The sequence below is a fragment of the Excalfactoria chinensis genome, chromosome 15 (genome assembly GCF_039878825.1).
Source record: "Excalfactoria chinensis isolate bCotChi1 chromosome 15, bCotChi1.hap2, whole genome shotgun sequence".
NCBI lineage: Eukaryota > Metazoa > Chordata > Aves > Galliformes > Phasianidae > Excalfactoria > Excalfactoria chinensis.
In genome coordinates, this window is record NC_092839.1 from 6,389,652 (window position 1) to 6,409,198 (window position 19,547).

General features: G+C 40.9%; 1 protein-coding gene across 4 annotated transcripts in view; it reads left to right on the forward strand.

The window, feature by feature from the left end:
• Positions 1-19,547, forward strand: part of PHACTR3 (phosphatase and actin regulator 3) — a 90,980-nt gene that overhangs the window by 44,663 nt on the left and 26,770 nt on the right. For 2 of the 4 annotated variants that reach the window (XM_072350081.1, XM_072350083.1), the window contains exons 2-7: positions 2,307-2,468; positions 3,328-3,405; positions 7,254-7,442; positions 10,407-10,610; positions 14,151-14,415; positions 15,354-15,601. In XM_072350081.1, the coding sequence (XP_072206182.1) occupies positions 2,307-2,468; positions 3,328-3,405; positions 7,254-7,442; positions 10,407-10,610; positions 14,151-14,415; positions 15,354-15,601 (1,146 nt within the window). The remainder of the gene's footprint in view (positions 1-2,306; positions 2,469-3,327; positions 3,406-7,253; positions 7,443-10,406; positions 10,611-14,150; positions 14,416-15,353; positions 15,602-19,547) is intronic. The other 2 variants (XM_072350082.1, XM_072350084.1) reach the window with 1 other exon arrangement.

A 19,547-nucleotide genomic window follows, 5' to 3' on the forward strand; every position in this document is an offset into this window, starting at 1 on the left:
ATGAACATTGCTAGAGACACACAGCTTTGGGTTTGAATGACTTCCTGGTTCCCATTAAATCCCCTGCTATCTGGCACAAATGGTAAAGTGATCTCATGCTGCCAGCGTTCAATAAAACACGTGGATGATGCCTAAATCACTTTGCAGACATCTACATCTGAATGAAATGCAGCAGAAGCAGCAACTTGCCAAAGTACTGCTTTAAATGAGCTCTTCATTTAATCTTCACTCACACGCTCGAGAAATTCATGTGGTGACATGAGATGTTCAAGCAGCACTGCAGCCTCACAAACACAGACAGGGATGGCTGAGCTCAGGCCGTCCTGCACCACTGCGGAAGGTTCCAAAGACAAAGATCTGATCTACAGCTCTTCTGAGATGAGACTATTTTGTGAACATTTCCATTCCCACTCAAGGGATGTCACAACCAATGGCCAAATGTTATTTTCTGAGGCTTCTATTACAGCTTTAAAGTAATCATAATGGTAAATTAATAGCAGATCTAGTCTGTCATTTTCCATTCTCATTGCCATCTCTGTAATGAAGAGCAGCTCTATTCTTCAAAGCTTTTTTCGTGATGCTTCTCAATTTTGAATGTGCAATTAGAAATAAGTGTGATAACTTCTGGCACTCTAGCTGTGGTCTGTAGGCTACTGACCTCCCTCTGTGCTAGGCTCAGAGCCAGTTTCTGTTTTCAGCTTCTTAACATTGACCTCCAAACTAAACCATAAACGTCATCATGAGTAAACATGATTCTTTCAAAAACAAAATCATATCTCTATGTATCTTTAAAATCTATTCTAAATTAAAACCCCAAGATAAACTCTATGGGATGAGACAAAAGAAATTTACTGCATAAAAGGAGAATCTGCTGGACACATTCAATGAGAAGGGCAAAAAAAATTTCTACAGCCTCTTCTTTGTTCTGATAGTGCACGTGGCCAAGTTTTCAGTTTTTCTCCACTGAATGATTCATCTCTATTACCAGTATTTTCATAATTAAATGGAAGAGGATGAATGTGTTCATTCCCCTGCTGGGTTTAATAATCTTCCTGAAATTGTTTCCTGTTTACTTGGAAATCCCCACCTCCATGCTGTGATTTAAGCATGTTCACCCTGTTAACTTAAAAACAAAACCTAGACGATGCTGTATGGTTTTTGTCTTGCAGTCATAAAGCAGTTTGTGATAAATGTTTTTCCAGAGAGAAATTACTTGGAAATGTGCATATGTTCGTAGCTCCACGTTGCTTATTTAGATTGTAAGTTATTACTGAACAGCAAACTGTCATTCGGTTTTTATTTATGTACCACATCTGATGACTGATGGCAGCTTCTCATTCAACAACCACTATGTTGCTGCTCAAATACAAATCTTAATGAAGCCATCAATAACCCCATTTATAGAACCGTGCTACTTTGTTTCATGGTACGGACCGGCACTTGACTACGAACAGTCAGAATACATCATTTCACACAGCAAAGTTTTGAGTGTATTTTCAAGACAAAATATTAAAACTACTTAAATTGCTTTTCCAGCCAAAATGTTATGTGTGAATTCCTGTGGCTTGGCAGGATGAAAAGGAAAGAAATTTCCCTTCATCTTCCTCAAGGAATGAATTCTCACAATAGCATATACGTTGCATATATCAAACAAACTATTCTTATATAAAAGCATTAGCTCATACAAGTTGGTGTGTTCGGGGCTAGCTTTTGTGAAGAGAATACATGTAAAAGACAGCAATATCCTGTGGCCTGAGAGCAGAACTGGCAGCTGGGTTTTCAGAAGGGACCTGAGATTTCTCACACTCTCTTTAGCTCTTCATAAAGGTTTTTCTATTTTTCTAAATGAACATTACATTTGTGTGATTAACTGGAGCCTGTGTGGGCCCAATTTGCATATGTGTTAAATTTCTACTGCTAAAGCCCTCGGGAGTACACAGCTCTGTGTGTTTCAGAAGACTCTAATGCACAGTTATACAGCCCTTGGGAGGGAGAGTAACACAATTCCCTCGATGAATCAAAGTCAGGAAAGAGATGGAATAAAGCATAAGGGTGTACAAATTCAGCACATTCTTCTCTCCATGCACTTAATTGCCTTGATAAATCCCTGATAGCTGGATGCAGAGGAGATGCTCAAGTATTTGGCATCCAGACAGGTACTGTGCAAGACTGGAGAGCAACTGGTAGGAAGCAGTGGAAAAGACCAAACACTTGTTAGCTGAGGAGCCTCCATTCACCTCCCCTTTTTAAGTCTATGCTGAAGCACTTTGTCTAACTGCTGACTTTCCTCTCATTTCCCTTCTCAGATGAGATGGAGCAGTCTCCTGCAGTGCGTTCTGACTACTTGGTCTCAGGGATTAGAACTCCGCCAGTGAGGAGAAACAGCAAACTGGCAACACTGGGCAGGATCTTCAAACCGTGGAAGTGGAGGAAAAAGAAAAATGAGAAGCTAAAGCAGACCTCTGCAGGTACGATGAGAACAGTCTGACTGCACAAAGCAAAGCTGAGCTTGGGAGAAATGTGCTTGCACAGATGCACTAGTGATGACCTGACGTAAACCTAATTCAGAGATTTCAGCATGTCATAGATTTATAACATTTAAAGCTAGGAAACACTTATACAGGCTGACTTCCTATACAGTACTATGTCATATATTTAGAAGAAAAGTTAAACACGAACTTCCACATAGGCTGTTTTCAAGGAGTGTCCTCTCAATCGCATAGGCTACAGTTATGTCCCCAGGCATCATCGTGCTTTTGTTTGGGGTGAATATTATATAGGTCATGGTAACATCATGAAAAGTGACAAGCGGGAACTACAGCATCCAAAATGCCTTCCCTCAAGCAGCTGCCTGCAGTAGAGAAGCCTAGCACATGCAGCACACACTCTCACTACTCACTAGGGATGTCCCAGATCAGTAAGGAGACAAACTTGCCTGCCTTTTCCTCAAAAAAGACGGTGCAGTTCACTACACTTTCCACTAATACCATCTGGAGCATCACAATGAAGGACACCACCTCCTGCAGCAGCTCCAATACACCGCATCAAACAGCACAAGGGCTCTAATACCACTGCTATTCTGCTCTCAGGGTGATCAGCAGCATCTTAGATCATACATCTCAACTCTGTATGCTTGATTTTACTGTTTTAACAAAAGCAAAAGTACACAATTGACTGACCAGTCCAAGTTCCCCCAAAATTCCTTGCATTTCTTTCCAAGCACACAGCATTTGAGACTGGAGAGAAATTCCTTATTGCAGCTCACTAAGTCAGTTATGGAATACTCCATTGTAAACTGGTGCTGTGTCATGCTACTACTTCTTGCAGTGCTGGAGAAGAAGATGACAGCACGACAAGGTCGGGATGAACTCATTAAGAAGGGCCTTCTGGAAATGATGGAACAGGGTAAGTAAAAATTCTTCATCTTTTTTGATGAAAATCTTTTTTTCAGCACAGTAGGAAACAAGCAGAAGAAGAAAGCTAACAATCAAGTGAATAAAAAGAAAACCTTAAGATCCAAGCAGCCCATACTCTTTAATTTTTTGATGTTTTTTTCCACCTTGAATACAGTCCCAGCTTGACTGGATTTATACACGTTGTGAGTCTGAGCTGGTAGATGTATTTTATGCAATCGCTCTAAACCCAGCTAAATCCAACTGCCAAGAAAGTCAGCTACAACTGGTGCAAATATAAACTGAAACATAACAGATGCATTCAGTGGGGAAGCTTAAAGGTACAGCCCATGACTCCCAATCTCATTAAATGATACTAATGTGATGTTTTTCAGCTGCCTTTCTGGTTTTCCATTCATGTGCAAAAGTGAAGCAATTGATAGTAGTGTCATTTTAAAGCTGTCCCACGTATAAACCAGATTCAGTAGAGGTCACTGAATGAAAGAAATGCACAAAGGACTGTGGTTCTGTGTATCACTATTTCCAAGCCCTAGCAGATGGTTAAGGGATCTGGGTGGCTACCTGGGTGACTATTCTACAATACCAAGTGAGTATTGTAGAACCCTGTGTTTTGGACAGCAACCCAATTGCCTTTTCCATGTAAACATAGATTAAAAAAAAAGAAATCCTCTTTACTTTGCAAACTTAATAGGAGAAAGCATTGTACTGAGGGAAGACTGGCCTTTTGAGTTTGACCGATCTGGTAGATAGAAATGATGTTCTTTGAAAGTAATAATTGAGTTCCATTGTATAAAACAAATGCTGTGACTATAAATAGCCTGGGGGACAGTACTCAGCAATGCTATGCTGGCGTGTAACCGAGCAACAGGAGAGTCAGAAAAGAAGAGTATTTTAAACAGGATTTTTTTTTTTTCATTGCATTAAAGAAATTGTCATATTATTTTATTGGATATATTTTAGTATGGGTTAATATGTTCAGGTTACAATACCTATCAAACCATCTGCTTATTCTAAAAGAGGCAGTTTTAGAAGGCTCATTTTTAATGCCTTTCCACTGAGTTCTTTCTGTCTCTCTACTTTTCCTATCAGCATATCAGCACCACCTGGGAGAAAAAATACATCCTGTATCTGCTGGGAGTACTGAATTTCCCCATAACCTATGAATTTGAAATCATGGATATCTGAGCATGGCAAAACAGCTGTAAATAAAACAGCGAAGCACAGAGCTACTGTAAGCACCAAACTAGCTTACAGTACCACCCTGTGCCCAGAAGGGAAGAGCAGCTAACAGTCAGCTGGAGGACATTGCAGCTGCCTCCAAATTATTTTTCTTTACACAAAGTACAGTGAATCTCCAGGGTTATTTTATTATATTATCAGCAGAAGCAGCTTATTAACTGGTATCAAAAATTGACCCAAATAATTCTCAGTAAATGATTAGTGCCCTACTTGGATTGAGCTGAAGTGGCAGCAGTTTCAAGGCTAAGTCCTCATTTATGCAGTAAGTTGCAATTGTCAGAGCAGCAACGCTATGCTAAAAAGACTGCTGTAAATCCTTAAATCCCTCTATTTCATCATGCTCTACTCTACTTCTAGATACATGGTTCCTGCTTACTTTCATAAACACTCCGAACCATGATAAAGCCTTAGTCTGAGAAATCTGCAGATCTGCTTCATGCATTTACAATGTCACACTCCAGCTTCACAGCACAAGGTCTGTCAGGCAGCATTTTGAACCGTACTGCTGGCTCAGAGCAAGCCACTGAACTAGCACAGACTCTGAATCAATCTGTGAGCAGCCCAGGGTGAAGCTGTGCCATCCTTGCTTTGGGGATGAGTCATCCTAACAGGTTATGTCACCCTGTCTCCTTGCACAACCCCAAAACACAGCTGCCCAGCCAAATTTGTGCAGCCCGAGCTCTTTCTGTCCTTTTCTCCAGCCCGCTCTGCTCATACATGGCAAATACCAAGCTGCCCTTTGAAACTCCTGAACCTGCCACACAGCTTCACTGTAGTGTACAGAGTGTAGGTCTGGCACACAGTGGGATTCTTTCCCAGATAAATCACAGCCCCAATTCTTCTGGTTACTTTGCAATTCCCAAGACCCTGCTGTTTTCCGTACCAGGATCAGTGCTTTCTCCCATCCTTGGACTTTCTCTAAAACACAGTGTTGGGAATCACTGCCAATCAAAGCAGAATGTCCATTTTGCTCTATGCACAAGCTGCTCACTTCTGACAAGGAACATCACTGCTCTGAGTCTCAGATGTTCCTCAACAGAAATTCTTCAGCAAGGCTGTCTCCTTCTTGTCAATACTCTGTTAGTCATTATGCTCCCATCGGCCAGGATCTGAAGGAGCTCATGTCTCTATCTGCAGCTGTATTGTGGCACAGCTGTCAGCAGCTTGCCTTTCTGAAGGACATGAGAAACGCGGGAAGCAGAGGTACCTTGAAAACACTGAGGGAACTTCCCTCAGTATTTCTCCCCATTGCGAGCACAAAACAAACCAAGTGTAGCTGTGCTTACAGTAATGAGAGGTAAGGGCTGCCTGTCAAGTAACAGGCAGCTGTTAATACACCAATGATTATGTATAGGCTGCCTTCACAATGAGCTGAAATGTAGGCAATGAACTTTTTCCCCTCCCTTTCCCTGTATCATAGCAACTGTGCTACTGCAGGGACTATTTTAAGAACAGTAACTTTTCACCAAATGTGATTATGAAGCAGACTGAGCTCAGCATACAAAAATACTGATACTGCATCCGTTCCGCAGCATCTCTGGGCCAAAATCTGATACCCTTACCCCAAAGGGCAATAAATTACTCTGCAGATTGTCCAAATGATTCAAAAGGAATAGCTGTGAGTGCTAGCTGGTTTTAAATCAATGTTGAATAAACTCGTCATGATATCATTGCAAGCAAACATCGCCCTGTCGAGGGCTTCCAGAAAGGTGTGTCTAAGGGCTGAGAAATACAAGTTGGAGGTCAGGGGTGGACAGCGGACGTGTCCGTCAGCATGGACAGATGGCAAGAGTGGGAAGTAATTGCTTTGGTTTGCAATGGTGATGTTGATCTTGTGAATTCTGAGAGAGTCAGGCAGTAAAAGGATGGTTTGTACTCTGAGGAATCTTGCTTGAATAGGGGAATACTAGAAAAGCTTCAGTCATCAAGATGCATACAGCTGCAGGGATCACTGGCACAGAAATCTTTCAGAGTAAGCAAAGAGAGCAGTTTCTAGGTCTGCACGAGGAGGGATTTGAATTCCTGATCAGCTCAATTATACAAGACATGCTTTTTGAAGCTGAGTAACCAGTGCTGTGCCTAAAATCTACAGCTTGGTAGAGAATACTAGCAGTCCTGCCAGCATTACTGGTGGGCAGCTGAACAGCAGCGTGATGCACATGGAGCCTGGCGTGACCCAGACATGTCACAGCAACCTGTGCTACACCGTGAGCTCTGCTCAGAGAAGGAATTGCATCCACCCAGAGCCCTTTGATCTCCCATGCTCATGCTCATCTCTCACACAGCAGGTGCTTCCAGAGCACAGTGGTCTCCCTGTATATGCACAGTGCCTAATGAGCCAGGCTGCTGGACACCCACAGAAAAAGATGTCTTGCCTAGAAAATTGGGTGGAATAGTGTCCAGGTGGGCTGGTGTCCATGAGTTTTATGTTACAGATACTCAACACTTTTAGAAATCAGGTGGTTCTCTAAGAGAAACCTCAGCCTCTGCCTACTTTGAAATTACTACAGCTTTGAGACTCACTCTTTGAGAGAGGATAGCAGAGGGCTTCAGCTTTCACTGCATATGGTTTAATTAAGAATAAATGATTTGGTGTTGTAGATACTGAAGGAAAATCCTGCACTGGTGACGATGCCACAAGAGCAATGCAGAGTGACACGCCAGCTTGTGTGCCTGTGTGCCAGGCACTTGACTCTGAAGAGATGCAGCAAGAGAGTACAACAGCAGCCACAACAAATGTAACCTCACTTAGTGAAGAGCTGCATTTGGATGAGCTGAAAGAAGATGCAGGTATTGCATAAAAATGTTTCAAAAAATAATAAGACATTAAAAGATATTTCTGCTCAGCAGCTGCATGAGGAGTCAGGTATGTCAGTGTGGTGGACAGCCAGAACACCTCATTCATCTCAGCATCCACATACTGAGTTAGCACTCATTATGTTTTATAACAGTGATTTTGAGACTGCTACCTAACTGAGGGACCACACAAATCTTGGCATAATAGGATTAGTTGAATTATGAGACAACCCAGTCTTGGCATGGTGCTCTTGTGGAATTAGCAGTGACTGCTGTGAGGATGAAACAAATTTCTCTCAAAAAAATTTCTCAAACTTCTCTGGCAGGGCTGAAGTTGTCTGTCCTGGCTTGACTAACATTGTTCAGTGCACAACTTTTATCTGCATCATCACCCTGCAAAGACAAGTGCAGTTCAATGCTGCAAGTACAGATAAGCTAAACCAAGTCCTTTTCATGCAACTGTGCTCTGGTAAATGGGACCAGAGTGGCCAGGGAGAGCTGCAGGGTTTCCACTGACTTTCTGACAGGCAGCTTTTCATCCTCAGGTTATGGAATGTGGGCCAAGGACAGGACAATGAGGAAACGTTTGTAGAGCTCATGTTTGTTTAATACACAGAAAAAGAACTCCCTAGGCAGAAGCTGGGCAGCTTTGCCCACATAACCCAGCCCAGTGTGGGGACAATCTCAAGGGAAAGATTTCTACCTAGAAGCAAGGTGGCATTTTGACCAGTGGCTCTCCATAAGTAATTGTCTGCTCTGCCAAAGAGTCTAGTCCTGAGCCTCTGCACTATTTTCAGGAGGAAACATTCACTCTGCAGTATGAAATCTGTTAATAGGTTTGTGTGCTCAAGACTCAGGTCTGCATTTGGACTCTGAGTCAAACATGCTGTTATTAACCAAAATAATGGCAGGGAAAAAAAAAGAAAAAACAAACAGGAAAAAAAAAGAACCAGAAGCAAACCACTCTTTTCTGGGGCCATAAAATGATATTTAGACAACAGTACTCATATTTCTACGACACCAGTCTGAACACAATCGAATTCAGGAACTAGAAGATGTGTTTGGGGCCGAGCATTTTTCAGATTCACCTTCCCTAAAGGCACAGTCCCATTGTGGCTGCTCACTGCACTTGCACTGAGCATCATCTCATATCACAGGGAGTGAAATTACTGCCAGAAGAAAGTACCATTCACTCAAGGAAAAGCATCCAAACATGACTGATTTTCTTGGCAAGCCACTAACATCTTTCTGCCTTAATTTTTCTGTCCTATTTCACGTCTTCTCTTCTATGATTGTAGGCACAAAAGCACAAACTGATGTCAGCCTGGAATGAACCATTTCCCTAGAAATATATATTTAAAAGGAAATTATTTAGTAATTTATGTAACTATCACATAAGGAGGCTTTCCTACAAAGCCAAATTTCACAATAATTTGTCTCTTTATGTATATTTATTCTAATTTCCTGTCACCCTTGAATGACAAATACTCATTCCTCCTCTTCTAGGCACACTTATTCATGTGTTAGTCAACAAATTAAATGCTATTATCTTGCCAATGCTATTGTTTCCAACTGTTCTGGTGCTTCCCCATGCACTCTGAATATCAGAATGCTGAGAGTATGAACTTGTACTGCAAATAAGGCATAAAAGTAAGCCAAGAAAAGGTTTGTGAAGTGACAGTCATGAGTATCCACTTCTCTGGGTTTTATGAGATGCTCTAGAATGGTTTGGAAGGAAATATACTTTGTTTAGACAATCCAGGCTGCTAAAAGTTGGGGATTTACCATTTATCCCGCCCAAACAGTTTGGAAAGCTCTCACACTAAGGGGAAACTCAGATCTCCCCATTTGGATCAGTGCTCTACGTGCTGGGCTGGGACAAAGAACCTTCACAGCTACTGCTGAGCCCACAGTGTCTGGATGCATCGTTGGAAAAGGACCTGCCCAAGTCCCTCAAGCCTACCTTTGGGTCTCCATGTAATATGATCTTTGCATTGGCACACAAGTCTAAGCACTGCCAGAATCATATTAATTTTAGACTTAATCACTGAAATTCCACCTATGTCCTCTTTCAGTTTCACGTGTTTCAGGATATATTTCCCTGTGCCCTTATCACAGACAGGCCAATTAACAAACTGCTCAGTCAATCAGCCTGTGCTAACCTGAAAAGCTCTGTGCTATTGCCATCTTTCAGGGGACAGTCCTGAAATGAGGGCTGCTTCACCATCTCAAATTACAGCATGGGTGTTTTTAAGGTTAAAAAATACATTTTTTGAGTACTTCACCCACTCTGTGTTCTACGCTAGTTGCTGACATACTCTAGTAACCAATCTTTTTTTATGACAGACTTTTCTTGGTTGCCAACTTTAGCTTCAGGAAAAACTCATTAGTTCTATAGTCAGGTACGGTAAGAGATGGCAAGATGCAAGCTGGTGTAATGTATTAATTAAGAAAAAATTGAACTGTGAAAATAAACATACACGGTGAACACCTGGAAAACAAGCTTTCATGCAATATTACAAGTTTAATACTCTTTGCCCTTTGCTGGCACATTCCCAGAACAGACAAGTAGTCACTCAGTAACACCACACAACTGTAGCTACACTGCTGTAAGAAAATCCATTGCAGTTCTCAAAAAGTTGCTTTGCTTTGCTGTCTTTGCTATTAACAAGAGAAAAGGAATAAAAGGCTTTAAGGAAATAATGGGAGGTAAGGGAGACTGACCGGTTTTTCTCAGGAGCTTAAAAACGAACATTTCTTCAATATCCTCATGCATTTTATTCTTTACCTGCCTCAGCTGTTTGGCTATTTCACAGAACAATTATTTTTGGTACAGTAAAGAAGTGCTTTTAGCTGAGTACCATGTGTTCTGTTCTTCTGAATGTTCCTGGCATCGTCTCCTGGCTGATCAGTATTATTAACTTCATTTTCTATTAATTTTACTCATCTTCTCACTAGCCAAGAAACCTTCAGCACCCAAGGAAGAATTGGAAGATGCCAGTCTGCCAGCAGCTGAAGACAGTCCACAAGCCTTACTTGTACCTGAATCTACAGATTCTCCCCAGAAACTGACAGAGGGAAATCCAGCACAGCTTCCCAGCCCTCCATTGCTCCCAGCTCCACCACCTAAGGCGATCTCCAAAATCTCAAAGAGTGTAACAGGTCAGACATTGCCAGTTGGTACAGACTTTCCCAATCTCTTATACATGGTTCACTTATATGGTACAGCTTTTTTCTTACACCCATTTGCTTGGCTTGTGTTTGCAAGCTACTATGAATCAGGCTGGTTACAGTGAATGAATGGAATGCTAATGAATTCCTTGAACTGAGTGATCTGCCCGATAAAAACACACTGATCTTTGTACTTTACATACATATGGGGATTATTTGTTTAGAGTCTACTGCACTAAACACATGCAAAGCAAATCAAACCAGCTGCAAACATCTGCTGAATCAGATGCTCATATTGATATGACATAAAACATGATGAAGATTCTAATTCATTTATTTATTAATTTTTAACCTAGAATCCTGCTGGATAACAGTAAAACAGCCAAAAGAAAGTTCAAGTCAGTAGGCTTTGTAGAGGTTTCTGTCTTTAGGTTATGCTCTCTAGGGTAGTTCTAAACTAGAGCTATGAAATCTGGTCTAATTACACAGAATGCACATATGTGATATACCTGGCTTCCACAAAGCAATACTCCATGCCAGACTTCAGTGCATGTTTCAATAGCAGTTCCTCTGGGCCTGATTTTCTAATGTATTGCCAATGTTACTACATTTTCCAACATTCTGGCACTGCAGAAGGGGTGTTAAAGTGAATATGATTTTAGTTTCTTCCAATTTTAGGGCCTCTACATATGGTAAAGGCAGTTAAAAGGGCCTTACTGCAAATTAGAATCAAGTCTTGACATCTAAATGCCAGACCTGTTGGATATTTAGACTTTTAAATGACAGCCATTATCTCAGCCCTGATTTGCATCCCCACCAGCACAAAGATCGGGGTTTTCAAAGTCACCAGGAAACAAAATATCAGTGAGACACTGATCAGATTACTGGAGCTCACAGAAAACACTGGCATTTTCTGTCTTTTTGAGGAAAATCACAAGTATTTGTTTCCAATGAAAAATGCCCATATTTCATCCACACCTAATAGCGGTAAGAGTTTAATTGTGACCTAGATTCAAGATGGTATCATAATGCTTTTATTATTATTATCCGAGCTATTGTTTGGATTCTCTCACCATTCTCTGCTAGGGGTTGAGTCTAGCTCTCCTCTTCCACCCTGCAACATAAACTAGCAGGGTCCGGACTCCCCTTTGTCATTGCTCAACTGATGAGAGACATCTTCTGTGTTGGATTTAGGCCATTTGGAAAACCTAACTTGTAGAGAGTAACAAGAGTATGGATCCACTATACACTTAACAGCACTTTGAGTTTAGATGTTTTGCTGCTTAACCTAAGTATTTCCTCTAACATCTGGGATATTCTGAGTTTTGGCATTGCATTTTCACCTAAATATTCCACAAAGAACAACTCTTATTTCTCTCAATGACTGCAGTAACTAGACCTTAATTCAATGGTGATTATACATTTGTTTATATTTGTTTGGAAGTGGAGGCAGTGGCAAGTTAAAACTAAACAAATACTGTCACGGAGTGAAAGGAGATACAAATGTATGGAGAGAGACAAACAAAGAGCTATTAAAAAAGAAATGGAATGAAGAGAAAAAGCTCCTTTGTGCTTGGTTCTTCCCATTTAACAATGCTAGAGATGTTGTTAGCAGAAGAGTGAGGAATAAGCCAAGCATCAATTAATCAAAGAGAGAGGGGGAACAGGGCAAGGTGCCAAGACATCACTTTGCAAGATTATTCACTGAACAGCTGTTATTAAATTGAATAAGGTGTGATTTAAGGAAACACAATATTGGCCCATGCTGCAGTGAGGACAAAATTGGCTGCTGGCCCATTTCAGGAACAAGCAAATACAAAGCAAAGTGTCCTCCCTGTTTTGGGGTTGAGTCGAACCCAGGGTTCTAGCCCTGAGGAAACACAGCAACCCTTTCCCATTGTGAGGTGGAAAGTGAATTTAGAGGAGTTTTTTCCATCTCCTTGGGATATGATCATAAATCTTTCCTGTGCATTTCTACAGGAGAACATAATCAAAAGTGCTGCTTGAATGCTGAGCAAACATGTTTGCTTAGCAGAAGGCGGCTGTCTCCTGAATGCAGAATGTCCTGACCAGCTCCAGGCTGGGAAAGTGCCTTATTGCCAAGGCTCTGCACAGGGGACAACTTGAGACTTGAAGAAATGTTCCTGTGCTTTCAGACATTTTCAGAGTTTTGATAGTGTAATTTTTAGACCAGCTTGACCTCTGCCTCCTGGATAAAGAGAGATTCAACAGCTCTGGGCACTGATAAGGGTTCTGGGTCAGATGGAGAGAAATACGCACAAAAGCCTTCTGAAAATTAAAAAATGATTTAGACCTCTCCTGGAATATGAAAGAAGATGATTGGCATCAATGATAAAATCTCCTTGCTAAGGATGCTCTCCTGTCTACCATTTAAATGTGAAAAGAGACTGGGTTTAGTGTTACTACGGTCTCAAAATTGATACTTGAATTTGGCTGTGGCTACAGGAGCTCTCCTTCCCAACAGCGGTTTTACTGTTTCCCTCATTAATTCTGCTCTCCCACCTTAAAAACAGTAAGGATGTTCTGTGAAAACAAATTAGCACAATAGATGTGCAAGCTGTGTCAGTTTAAATTCCTATCTACAACACTAGGTGGCAACAAGAGAAAAGCAAAATTCTTTTGCATGAAGATGTCGTGTTGCCTTTTTGTAACAAGACTGAACCATTGCAAAAAAACAGCACCATATGCACGGAAGTTTGAGGATAGATATGTAGGAAAAAAAGGGGGAAAGGAAAAGAGAACTGCAAAGCAGAAAAACTAATAAGAATCTTTGCAGTCCAAGTGGTTCAAGTATCTTAAGAATGCAAAACTACCATATTTACAACTAGGGAAACATCTGGACTCAGGTGCTAGAGAATTTATGCATCAAAATCTAGCTTCCAGTAAAATGCTTATACAGGATTAAAAAAATAATCTGAACTGAGATGTAAAACAAACCAACAAAACCATGTTAGCTTGTCCTTCTCTTCTTTTTCTGTTCTTAGTGCTCAATACCGCGTCTTTCATTTAGATTTCATTTTTTAGTTTTGTTATGCAAATGTTATATTACTACAATTTTGGCATTTCATCAACTGGCATATGAAAGACAAGGGGTCTGATCAGTGCAGCCATCACAGAAGAACAGACAATAGGGTACATTTTGTCCTGACTGACAACCACAGTGCATAAATTTTAATACAGTCTGCCAGAGTCCAGCAGAGAAAATGCTAGAATGGAAAGCCACCACAGTACAGGACATCAGTAGCTAGAAAGAACAGCACTGACCATCAAGACTGCACTGATAGGCTGGGTAAAGGAGAATATGATTGTGTGGGAGAAAAGAGGTGTCGAAGATGTAGACCTGCATAGAATGAGCCTTTTGGATTCAGATGGCTATTCAGCTTAGCCAACCACCTCTTAGTAAGAAGCAAGCATCACTATTTTCTTCTTTCAAATCAATTTCAATGCGGGCTCTATGCACCAAAGTCCAAGAAGTATTGCATGACCTCTTACCCTCCTGTGTTTTGACAGCAGGAAGTGACACAGATGACCCAGCCATGAAATCTCCTCCTTCCACTATCCTGAAGAATTATGTAGTTGTTGGCTCCTCCCAGATCTCAGGACAAGCTGCCCTCTTCCATTCCTCTGGCCAGAAAAGCTCCGAGTCCCACGTCAGAGGACAGGTAACATCGCCGACTGGCTCCCCTCACCTGGCTGCTGTCCACCTGCCTTTACCTCCCAGCAGAGTCATAGAAGAACTCCACAGGGCTCTGGCCACCAAACACCGGCAGGACAGGTACCTGCAGCCTCTTGGCTACATGGGTGCATGAGGAGTCATTCCACTAAATCATTACTCTTGGTAAACGTCCTTATCCTGTTTTTTAGTGTTTTATCCACTTCTACAGCTCACCTTCACCTTCTTGAGGTCACTACTTTGAACATGGTTAAAAGTGCTTAAAGAACAGTGATTTCAAAGTATATCCTTCCTTTTTAAAGAGGCTATTGTGACATCTAAGTTGGTTTTCAAGCAGATAGAAACATTTAATAATCTTTGGCCCACTGCAGAATAAACTCTCATACAGACATATAAGGTTAACAAAGGCAAATTGTCCTGTAACATGAGTACATCTGAGAAATGCTACTATTTCAGTATCTGTCTCTTGGTTTACACATGAGCGTATAGGGCATACACTTTCTAATACAAATACTTGTATGGGAGTACATTGGGTACTTTATCTGGTTTTTATTCTGAACCCCTCTCTGTATTAGAGAAAGACAGACATAACCTGTGAATTCAGTAACATTTCTCAGCTCTGTAACAGCTAGTGTTATGGAGAAGAAATTCATGCTTTATTATTTCCATGTCTTGTTAAACCTTTGTCACACAATCATAAAATATCAGAATAAGACTATTTATGTCATGTGTGTTTTATGTTAAGGTTATGCACTTGTGTGTTTTCTTTTAATCAGTGCAGCACAGCACATGGTTATATACCAAACAAATACAGTAGTCATTACCCTTCTGTACCTTCTTCTTATCACAAACCTAGATCTCTATGCTCATCATTGTCAGCACAGTCTTGAGGATGCCATCCCCTGTTCTCCCATACTGAACTCTCTGTCCTGGCTTTTATGACCCAGGTCATTCTGTCATTTTCATATACTTCATATAAATTCCTACTGTGGCAATACAAGAGTGTTTTGTAAGAGCTGGGCTTGACTTTCCACCCACAGCTTCCATGGAAGAGAAAGCAAAGGCTCTCCAAAAAAAAGAGTGGATGTCCGTCCATCCAGAACGTCTAGCATTGAGCGCAACAAAGAAAAGGAGAACTCCCTGAATTACAGCAGTGATTCAGAAAATAAGAGGAACTCAGTTAAAGAGTCGGATGAGAACAAAGAAAACATGATAATGAACTCAGAGCTTAAGGAAGACTCTGTTTTTTACCAGGATGAGGAAGTTTTGAATGACTCCATTATTTCTGGTAAGGAAAGACACTTATTATATTACATAGATGTATTATTGAAGCCTAACATAATGTTCTATAAAAGTAACAGAAAATACCGAGTAGTATAAATTATCCTGTGTGGTGGCACAACACAAATCCAAGGTTATAACATAAATCCAAGCTATGCAGGGTTTCAGCTGCAAAGTGTCTGAGGCGGCTGCAGTGGATGAATACTTATCAAGTTAGGCAACACAGTGGCTTAAACTGTGAATTCTTACTGTGGGGTGGTTGTATGACCCAGAAGAAAGCAGCTTTGGAGATATGATGCTGCCCATTCATATGGTACAAGCTAGAATGTAGTCAAGGTATTTCTGGACTTGACACAGAATGGCACTGCTTCTGCCAGCATTCATTCAAATGCATCTATTTGTATTTTAGAGAGAATGAATGATGCAGAAAGGACAGGAATAATACCAGAATAATTTACTGAAAATAAAGGTTCTTTCTAGTTTTAATAATCTGATCTGGTTTGAAAATCAGGATAGAAATCATCAATTAATCCAAAGTTACTTTATGATTACTGTACTGTGTTTTCACATCACCAAAATAGTCTTTGCTACCTTGCATGTAGCCTTGAACCGATAACAGATGCAAGCAAGGTCTTTGCATTAGTACACAGTATTCAGATTTGCCTTTTGCTTGATAGAAAGAGCAGTAAACATACAAGAAAAAATGTATGTCAGGATTCAATTGAGTTAAAACGGGAACATTTGTCAGGAACCTGCAGACCAAGCATGAGAAAGGTATGAGCTCTCAAAGATGACCTATCTGAGCTGCCATAAATTGTGAAACAAGGTACAGGTAAGATTCTGCCTGAGCTGCCTTGGTCATGGGACACACTGGCATTGAACACAACACACTGACAAGGAAAAAATAATCCTTAGGAAGAAAATACGTAGATAAAGGTATTTGCATGAACAATTTTCACTGAGATGATCAGGAAGGATTTTGTCTCAAGGTGTTGACAATGGATACGGGGAAAGCCAGTCTGGGGCTTTATTTCCTTTGTTCTCTCCCCCCTTTATTAATTATTATTTGTTTGTTTAATTTGGTTTATTTGGTTCAATTCTGAAGCATCAGAAATGAATTTCTGCAGGAGGAGAAATAACAGAACTGGCCACCAGTGGGCCACTCAGGATGAGAACAGACCCTGCTGGTGTACCTGAAGGGGGTAACACCATCTCCCTCCTTCTGTTTTGTCTGGCAGGTATTATTTTTCAGGAAGTAACCCAATTGGTCAGGCATGGGAAGCAGCTCTTTGGACTATCAGATCTGCTTAATCCAGCTCCCTTGCATTTTTATTTAGTAAAATACCCTAAAGATTAAGGAGTGCATAGTGCATATGGACCAAGGGAGTGGCTATAGCATAAGCCTTTTAGAAATCCTAACATCTGGATGAAGTGAGCACAGCTTATCCTATGAGGGTTGTATTCTCTCTACCCCTTTAATAATGCAGCAGGATTTGGGTTAAAGTTGAGATCTTTCAGCTATGATTTGTGTTTTTAATTTCACAAAGTAGTAGACCTTTGAAGGCTGCAGAAGAGTAGTCTGGGAGTAGTCAGAGCTCGGAAGAGCAGCTACATTTTACTTTGTCTCAAGCAAAATATTACACTGTTCCATCCCACTTTGAAAATACGAGCTTTTAGGGAACATACTGAGATAGCTTAATTCAGTGTCTGCACTTCAGCTTCAAAAACTGACTTCTTGCAAAAAGTTGCATGCAGTCTTTTACCTGCACAGCAAAAGTTTCAGCTGACCTTCAAAGGGATGAGGACAACAGAAAACAACCCTGACTTCATCTGAGTAAATAATCACTGTGATTCTAGCTCTTGTTCTCCCATTATCCAAAGGTCAGATATAGCGTGACACAGCAGTTTTGGAACATCCTGATGAGAGCAGGAATAGTTCTGCATGCTCAGCTGTCATTTATAAATGGGAGAATAACCATTTAGAGCACACCTCTGTGATTTATAAAAATATAGAAGAAGTGTTGTGTGCACATGTAGGGCTCCCTTGTTTCTTTCTAAGGAGTTCTGGACAGAGAAATTCACATGTGCTGCATGGTGTACACATATCTTGCTTTCAGTGCACCCAAGATGCACTGAACTGCCTGTAAATCCACCACACAGATGGCCAGCACATGGGCAGCACGTCTATCATATTCAGGAGACACTGGGCTTAGTGTGCATGTGCAGTCTCTATGCAGCAATCTCCTGGCACGACCAAATTCCCCTTAGCACCTGTTTAAAACATTCAGGTGAAAATGAGAGCATGTTCAGGGATAACTGGGAAACTGTTCCTTCATGAGCTGCATGGGCTGAGCACTGCAAACACCCATTTTTCACACAGTCCCACTGAGGTGAAGGCTTATAAATGCTTGACAGAGTCCCAAGCCTGTGGTTGAGTGATCCAAGTGTTTCTGATGGAGACGTTTTCCTTTAGCAGAATGCTCTGTGTGCAGCAGCCAAATAATTTAACTTCTTTTACCCATCTGTTAAACACATACCTAATTCTTCACAGAGGGCTCTATGGTTTAATTTAATTAATTCTTGCAACAGACTTTGAAAGCATTAAGAGGAAGGTGCTAAACAAGGGCACAGCTTTCAGATTCTAATCAAGGTTTTGAGCTCATTAATTTGAGGCCGTTGCAACTATTGAGAGACTTGCCCCTTCTTACCCAGGGATTCCATACCTACTCCATGCCCCAGTCTTCCTAAGATGCATGTGTGGATGTGCTAGAGATTTTTCCCCCCCGCATGAAGAAATTCAAGATCAATAGTGATAATAATAATGTAGTCCCCCAGATCTTGAGCAAATAAACTGCCAATATTTGAAAATGAGAATCTATTTAGGATTTAGTATCTTGCCAACCTCCAGAGCATTCTTTTTAAAGCAGACTTTAATCCTATCTCAAATGCCAAATAAAAATACCAATTAAATGTCATTTTCTTTGTAAGTGAGATGACCTTTCTTAGAAAAGGTGAAACATTTCATTTATTTTTTAAAGGGCCACAAAACACAACCACTGTTAAAGCAAAAAGGAACTAAACCAAAAAAACCGCTATTGCACACCATGCTCCCAAGTTCAAGCAGAGTGAAAGTTTAACTGCAGCTCTGGAGTATTCTAACAACATTCATCTAACTGGTGTTACTCTGCACTGAGAATTTTCTGACTGCTGAAGTCCTCAACTGGACCAAAGAATGGCCAGGACAGAGGCACATAGGACTCTGGTGTAAATTTACTTGCTGCAATATACCTGGAATTAATTACTGGAAGACTGCAGTCCTTCCAGGGTGACTCAGCAGCTCACTGAGCTTTAATAGCACTTCCCTTTTCCTCTCTGCACACCATAAGCAATCCACTCCTCAGCAGACAGAGACTTCACTTCAGGCTTCTAATCTGCATTCGAGAATGAAAACTGATTTCGTTGTAAGCTGTTAAAGTTTACGGTCATTTTGTGGTATACCTTTCCAAACATACAGCGAAATGGGTTTATAAGCTCAGTAGTCCAGTTTTCACCTGCTTAGCCTGCTTAAGCATGAAGAGCTACAACAAGAGATATGGAGACACCAAAGCTCAGACAATTCCCTCCAGTGAAAGAATGCTTCAAATGTCACCAGCAGGACAGCATCAAAGACCCAACATTCTGCACATCAAGAGCAGCAAACTCATGAAAACAGGTTCTGTTTGTAATGGCAATGTTTTAGATCATCTTTTTTTGACAGAAAACATGCGTTAGCACATTTTACAGTAAGCAGAACAGGCCATGCAATCACAATAAGTGATGCAATACAATGCTGCGTTGCCCAGTTGCCTAATTAACATGCCCACATTCTGAAAAATGCCATAAAATATTATTTCCTTTGGAATATTTTCCCTTGCTCTCTTCAGAAGAAAAAGCATAAAGTAAAGAGCACAGCA